This window comes from Canis lupus, chromosome X (assembly GCF_003254725.2).
Source record: "Canis lupus dingo isolate Sandy chromosome X, ASM325472v2, whole genome shotgun sequence".
NCBI lineage: Eukaryota > Metazoa > Chordata > Mammalia > Carnivora > Canidae > Canis > Canis lupus.
The window spans coordinates 48,199,522-48,207,781 of NC_064281.1; the positions used below are offsets into that span (position 1 = coordinate 48,199,522).

The 8,260-nt window shown below is 38.3% G+C and overlaps 1 protein-coding gene and 1 pseudogene across 1 annotated transcript; both read left to right on the forward strand.

The window, feature by feature from the left end:
* The first annotated feature begins 4,833 nt into the window (after window positions 1-4,833).
* LOC112673189 (protein Lines homolog 1-like) lies at window positions 4,834-5,522 on the forward strand (annotated as a pseudogene).
* Window positions 5,523-6,243: 721 nt separating this feature from the next.
* Window positions 6,244-7,387, forward strand: LOC112673188 (ral guanine nucleotide dissociation stimulator-like). Its single transcript, XM_049107832.1, is given in 2 exon segments — window positions 6,244-6,390; window positions 6,578-7,387. Coding segments are annotated over 2 exon segments (957 nt in total).
* The last annotated feature ends 873 nt before the right edge of the window (window positions 7,388-8,260 follow it).

Genomic DNA, 8,260 nt, shown 5'->3' on the forward strand with positions numbered 1-8,260 from the left:
TAAAGTTCTGTAAATATCTGTGAAATATATCTGTCCAGTGTATCATTTAAAGCTCTTGTTCCTTTGGAGATGTTTTGCTTAGAATATCTGTCATTTGCAGAAAATGCCATTTTGAAGTCTCCTATTATTAGTGTACTATCATCTAAGTATTTTTTACTTTGGTTATTAATTGATTGATATATTTGGCAGCTCCCACATTAGGGGCATAAATATTCATGATTGTTAGGTTCTCTTGTTGGGTAGATCCTTTAAGTGTCCTTTAAGTGATATAGTGTCCCTCTTCATCTGTTACTACAGTCTTTGGGTTAAACTTTAAGTTCTCTGACATGATTATTGCTACCCCAGCTTTCTTTTGAGGACCATTTGAATGGTAAATGATTCTCCAGTCTTTCATCTTCAGGCTGTAAGTGTCCTTAGGTCTAAAATGAGTCTTTTGTAGACAGCAAATAGATGAGTCTTTCTTCAATACTAGCCAGACTTTACAAAAAAGAGAAAGGACCCAAATAAACAAAATCACAAATGAAAGAGGGTACATTACAACCAACACCACAGAAATACAACTATAAGAGAATATTTGGAAAAATTATATGCAAACAAATTGGACAACCTGAAAGAAATGGATAAATTCTTAGAAACATATTAATTACCAAAACTGCTACAGGAAGAAATGGAAAATATGAACAGACCCATAACCAGCAAGGAAAATTAATCAGTAATCAAAAACCTCCCAACAAATAAAAGCCAGGTGACTTCCTGGGGGAATTCTACCAAACATTTAGGGGAGAGTTAATACCTATTCTTCCAAAACTTTTCCAAGAAAATAGAAGTGGAAGAACTTCCAAATTCCTTTTATCAGACCAGCATTACCTTAATTGCAAAACCAGACAAAGGCCTCACTATAAAGGAGAATTACAGGCCAATATCCCTGATGAACATAGATACAAAATGTTCTACAAAATACTAGCAAATTAAATTCAACAGCGCATTAAAAGAGTTATTCACCATAATCAAGTGGGACTTATTCCTGGTCTGCAAGGCATTTCAATATTTGTAAATCAATGAACGAACAGATATGATCCTCTTGGTAGATGCAGAAAAAGCTTTTGTCAATATGTAGCATCCATTCTTGAGGAAAAAAACCCTCAACAGTGTAGGGATAGATGTAGCATACCTCAACATTATAAAGGCCACGGATGAAAGACCTACAGCTGATATAGCATCCTCAATGGGGAAAAACTGAGAGCTTTTTCTTTATGGTCAAGAACAAGACAATTATATCTGTTCTCACCACTGTTATTTAATATAGTCCTGGAAGTCTTAGCCTCAGCCATCAGACAACAAAAGGAAAAAAAAAGACATCTAAATTAGCAAGGAAGAATTCAAACTTTCAATATTCACAGATGACATGAAACTCTATGTGAAAAACCCTAAAGATTCCACCAAAAATTTGCTAGAACTGACACATAAATTCAGAAAAGTTTCAGGATACAAAATTAATGTATATAAATCTATTCCATTTCTATACACCAATAATGAAACAGCAGAAAGAGAAATCAATGAATTGATCCCATTTACAATTTCATCAAAACCAATTAAGTACCTAGGAATAAACTTCACCAAAGATATGAATGATCTGTACTCTGAAGTAAGATAATAATAATGATTTCTTATATTTGTTTAAAAAACAGAGGCATCAAAAGATAAAGTGGATAAATTATACTTCATCAAAATTATAATATTTTGTATTCAAAGGACATCATGAGTTAAGTGAAGAGACAACTCATAATGGAAAAAAATAACTTTGGCAAATGATATATTTAAGTGACTAATGTTGAATACATTAAGAACTCTTGCAACTCAACAATAATAAGACAAATATTCAATTTAAGAATGGATAACAGATCTGAATAGACATATCTTCAAAAGAGATGATAAATGTTTAATGTGAATATTAAAAGATGTTCAACATCATTAGCTGTCAGAGAAATGAAAATCAAAATCATAATGTGATATGATGTCACACCTACTGAGGTGACTAAAATAATAAGTACACACAATAACAAGCACTGATGAGAGTATTGAGAAATTACAATTATCATATCTTGCTGATAGGACTATATAATGGTGCAGTCATTTTGGAAAGCAGTATAGCCATTTTTTCAATAGTTTAATCATAGAGTTTCCATATGACTGAACATTACACTTTTAAGTATATATCTAATAAAAATAAAAATATACCTATACCAAAAATTGTACATGAATTTTTACAGCACTTTCATACTAGTCCAAACGTATAAATAACTAAAATGTCCCTCAACTGATGAGTGGATAAATCAGAAATGGTATATCCATACAATTGAATATTATACAACAATAAAAAGGCATAGACGAAATTCAAAATCATTGTACTAAATGAAGAAGCCATACACAAAAGACTACAATATCGTATGATTACCTTCATATGAAATGTCTCATGTAGACAAATCCAGAGATACAAGAGGTATATTAATGATTGGCTAAGGCTGAGTGATTTTGTTGGAAATAAAGAATTACTACTGAAATATTCTGTATCTGTTTGAGTACTCATGAATATGTTAAGCAACAGATTGATATGACAAGTTAGGTTTATTTGGCAAGAATACTACATTGACAGCACATAAGATAAAGTCAAGAGAATTGTGTAGAGAAAGTGAAATAGGTTTGGAAGCTATTGTAATAATTTTGATTATATCTGTTGAGGATCTGCTCTAAATCCTGATAGTTCAGAAGGAAAATATTTAGGAAGTACCAGTAAATTAAATATTGATGCTAAACTGGAAGTAACTAGATATAAAGATTCTGGAGTGACTTCCAAATTGTTGGATTGAAGAGTACCATAGAGATTGGCTTCCTTCACCCAGGTAGAGGCCAGATTAGGAGCAGCAAGTTTAAGATCCAATTGGCTGAGTTATCTGTAATATTTCCATTAGTGGTCTTAGTTCCATTTATTTCGAATTTTCTATTCAATTAAAAATGTCCAGCTCTACTTGTATCCCTGTATTTCTATTTATAAGTGTACATGATATTTCACACTGTTCTAGAATTTCTGGTTAAAGAAAATGTGAAATTGACAAAAAAAAAGGATGACTACTATTGGGTAGTTGTGTTTTTTTGAGGTGAAGGAAACCTTCCAAAGTTGATTGTGATGACAGTTGCACAACTCTGTGGATATACCAAAAAAAAAAAAAAAAACCCGCATTAAATTTATACTTCTAATGGTTGAATTACATGTTTTGTGAGTTCTACCTAAATAAAGCTGTTACAAAAAGATTATCACGATTTTTTTGTCTGTTTCAAAATAGTCTACTTACAAATTCCATGTATTATCCGGTATTAAGCAATATTCTTAATATTAAAATAAATAGTCTGTTACATTAAAGAGTTTTGCTGGAAATAATAGGCCAGAGAAAATCATAAATCTCATCCTATATGATGTTTCACTCCAACCACTCAAGTTTGTCAATTATATCAGAATATAGTATACCAGCCGGTAGAAATGCCAAGACTTTTTTGTGATATATTTAACATGACACTCTGTAGGGAAATTCTCATGGATATATTTTGAATTGATACTATTTTAAATAAACTCATGACTAAAGAGTAGCAATAATAAATTGAGATAAAATTAAAACAGAAATCATAGTTTATAAAAAGTGATGTCAAATTTGTGCCACCACCCACAAATATAAGCATTTGTGCTCTCTAATCACCTTTCTCTTTGGAATGTTATACCTTGAAAGTGTAAAGCTATTCTCTGCCATCATGCAAAGAAACAGGATAGGAAAAATACAAACAATTGAACAAATTGGATAAGAGAGGTCCAGGGTCTGCAGCCTAATGGTGAGGAGATGACGCTCAAACAGTTTCCTGACTACTTTAAGACAGAGCATAAATTGGAGATCACCATGCTGTCCCAGGGTGTGTCCAAGCTCTAGTCCTTCTTCGTGCCAGCTGCCAAGCTCAAGGAATGGTTGGATCAGCTGATGACAGAGATTGTAAGCCATGTGTGGAAGCGAAAACTGGGTCGCCATGTGCGGGCACTGGTGCTTGAGCTGTGCTGCAACGACAAGAGCGGCAAGGATGTTGAGGTTCCCTTATGTACGATACACCATCCACTGACCCCTGTCCAGGCCGTAGGCTGGCCCCAGCCCTGGCCCCTACCCCACCCCAACCCCCAGCTCAGGGCTCCCATTAGGCCTCTGGCAGTGGTCCAGCTAGCCATGCCTGGTATCAGCTCATCATCCCCTTCCTTCACCCCTCTTGCCACTGCTTTCTACCTTAATTGGAACCTGAATCCTAATAAAGAATTATTAACCCCCCCAAAAAAATTATCTCAACCCAGCATCTTTAGATCAAGATTGCTCTACAACCACCTCTTCAGAATGCTCAAACCACTATGATGTCCAGGGAAAGCATCAGCCATCCTCTGCCAATTTGGCTTCCATTTCTGTAGTGCCTCTGTGTTTGAAGAAACACTCACCAATATGCAGTGCCCCAGAAATAACACTCTGTCAGTTAACAGTAATCAAAGTGATGATAACCAGAATATTGTCTGTCGAAACTGACTCCCATGCAAAGGAAAAATATAGAGATGTAATTAAAATTCTTCTAAAATCATCTTACATTGATTCTAAGTTAACATGTATGTTCCAAAACTCGGATAAATTGTTATGTCACATAGCTGCAAAGTGCCTTGGGCTACTTCTATACTTCCAATTAAGGAAAAGGTAACATTGAGTAATTCCTGGGTTGCTTTTTGCCAAAAGAATTTCTCTGAATACCCTGAAAACGAGAAGGCGGTATATTGCCTCTGGACCCTTACTGTTATAATAAAAGAAATCTTTAAAGATATATGTTCACAAGAAACAGAGATTTTAAAGCAGTTCCTGACTCCTTTTGATACTATTTTTGAAGTTTTGTACAATTCCTTATTTTCTCTGCATTTCAAAAGCTGCCAAGACACCTCTAAAATAATAAACAGCATGATATGTTCACTGGAATTGCTTGAACTTCTTATAGCTTCCAGAATCCATCTGAAACTACATTTCACTTGCCAGAAGATTTGATTTTTGAAACTTTCTTGTGTGCTAGATGTCATTACCTGGCCTGTTGAGGTTTTTGTCAAGAGGAAGTTCATCATATTCATCAAAAAGTGCCTTCTCTGGAAAGTGGGTGAAGACCTTTGTCAGGGATCTGGCCCTGCCCTGATGCCACCAGACCAGCATTTAGATGTAGACATGTTGGCTTTAGCAGATGCTGTTTTGCAAGCTGTGGATTTGGGCTTATTGAAGACGTTGTCTGTCCATGGAAAACCTCCCTGCTCTGGTGGAGATGAAGTTCAACCTGCATGTGAGTGTGTCCATGGTCCAGATCACATGATTCTCAGAGCAGCAAGCCTACTTATCATTAAATCCTTAGAAATCAAGTTTCAAAGTTGTACTTCAGCAAATGAAATAAAAGTTGATTTACAGTTTCATGTCTGAGTTATTGACATTCTTTTTTTTTTTTTAAAGATTTTTTTAATTTTTATTTATTTATGATAGTCACAGAGAGAGAGAGAGAGAGAGGCAGAGACACAGGCAGAGGGAGAAGCAGGCTCCATGCACCGGGAGCCTGACGTGGGATTCGATCCCGGGTCTCCAGGATCGCGCCCTGGGCCAAAGGCAGGCGCTAAACCACTGCGCCACCCAGGGATCCCAGTTATTGACATTCTTAAAGCCTCATCTTCAGTCCTCTCTTCAGTTGCACTATCCATGTCAGTGGATCTCCAGGGTCTTCATAGAACAAGATGATGACATGCTGGAGGCCACCAAGCATCACTGGGCATCTACCTAAAGTTGACCAGACAGTGTAAAGCTACTGAAGGCTTGACCCAAGAAAAAGAAATGTGGAACCATCACACACATGAATATGGCTACAATCCACACTGTATTTTCTTATTCTTATTGAAAAATATAGGATTTGATTCTTCAGTTCTTCTTGACTTTTCGATTTCATCAGAAACCTGTTTCCTCGAATATTTTGTAAGATATTTAAAATTACTGCAAAAAGACGGGGCTAGTTTTTTCACAATTTGCAAGTATTTTGATGTAACTGAACCTAAAGATAGTATAAATATTTGTGGTTGTGGCTCGTCACTTGTTCAGGACCGAAGCAGCAACCAAACTGAACTTAGCTTTTGGGCTGCTCTTGGTAGTCACAGAAATGCCCATGCTTTGGTCCCCTGGGCTTCTGATGCTTCCCAGAGTCAGAGGTGACAGCTCCACAGCTCCTTCCAGCTGTAGAGCCAGAGAAAGGGCCTCTGATGGAGCTAGCAACACCCCTAGCTCTGTTTCAACCATCACCGCCAGCGTCAGAGCCAGTATCTCCTCCATCAGCAGTTCCAGATCTGGAACAAGAGCTCATGTCTTCTTCTGCATGAACTGCAGTCAGTTCGACCACCAGCTTTCCTGAGAATTGTAACTCCATCCCTAAACATAGAGACAGAGCCACCCGTCAGCCCCAGAGGCTACCTGCCACTGGTGCGTAACCCCCCGAGCACCAGCTGCATGAGGAGAAGCCGGGTCTCGTGGACTTCCCTCCCAAGCTGGCGGCAGAGCAATTGACATCCATAGATGCAGATCTGTTCAAGAAGGTGGTGCCCCAACAGTGCCTGGGCTCCATCTGGTCCAAGTGGAATGAACCCAGCAATGAGCACCTAGTATGCACAGTCCGTGCCACCATCACCCAGTTCAACGATGTGGTCAACTGTGTCATCACCACCTGCCTTGGCAACCCACGCATGACAGCCCGGGACAGGGCCATGGTGGTGGAGCACTGGATCAAGGTGGGCAAGCCCTGTCAAATCTTGTGGAACTACTCCTCCATGCATGCCATCCTCTCTGCTCTGTAGAGTGCCTCAATTCACCGCCTGAAGAACACATGGGCCAAAATTTCCAGGAAGAAACTTCAAACATTTAAAACAATGTGCACCAAAGACAATCCGCAGAGCAGAAAACTGCTTATCCAGGAACGACCATCTAAAGTTGGAACCCTGGGGATAAATGTCCAGAGAGCATGGAAGAGGGGGTGGCAGAAGAAAGGTGTCGTCCCATTCCTTGGCACCTTCCTCACTGACCTGCTCATGCTGGATACTGCAATGGAGGAGTACCTGGAGGAGAATGAGATCAACCACCAGAAGAAGAATAAGGAATACAGAGTCATGACTGAGATCATGCTGCTCCAGGTGGCTGCAGATCATTACAACATAGAGCCTAAGCATCCACTTAGGGCCTGGTTCCAGTCTGGGAAGTGGCTCAGTGAAGAGGAGAGCTACATCCTGTCCTGCCAGCTGGAGCCCCGATCTTAGCTGGCCAACGGAACTCACAAACCGGAAGAACTGGTCACAGTCAACCTCAGGGCTGAGCTGTTGTCCAGGGGTAACAATGGGCATGGGACCCATCTGCTCAACACCACGTCCTTCCATCTCTTTACTTATTTGGAGGACCAATATTTCATCATCTTAAATAGTAAATGGTAGATTTCAATATTATTGTGTTAAATCCTCTTTTATTTTAGAAAAAATTCTGGTTTGAGCATTTTGGACAAATAGAAGCTTTATCTTTTTTTAAATCATATACTTTTAAAATATTTTATTTATTTATTCATAAGAGACATACAGAGAGAGAGGCAGAGACATAGGCAGAGGGAGAAGCAGGCTTCATGCAGGGAGCCCAATGCAAGACTTGATCCCGGAACTCCAAGATCACTCCCTGGGCTGAAGGCAGCTGTTGAACTGCTGAGCCACCCGGGAGTCTCCATATACTTCTTTTTTATTAAAGTATTTTTTATTGCTCACCACAAACATAGCTACCATCTGTTACAATACCACTGAGTACATTTCCTATGCTGTACCTATCCTGCATTCCCATGACTTATTCATTTCATAACTGGAAGACTGTACCCCCCCCTCCTTTATCCATTTTACCCATTACCATCTCCCCTCTGGCAACTACCAGTTTGTTCTCTGTAATACGTGTCTGTTTCTGAGAAGCTTTGTCTTTGAGATAAGTAATATTTGCTCTTTAAATATTCCATAAGGAGTGGAAAAAGATTATAGCTTATGTTGGTTTTATTGGGAGAAATTGATTTGGGTGCTTGTAAGAGGGAAGTAAAAATTTTTAAAATATTTTTATGTTTAAATAATGTGTTTGATACTTACATGTGTCACTTCGGCATTCTA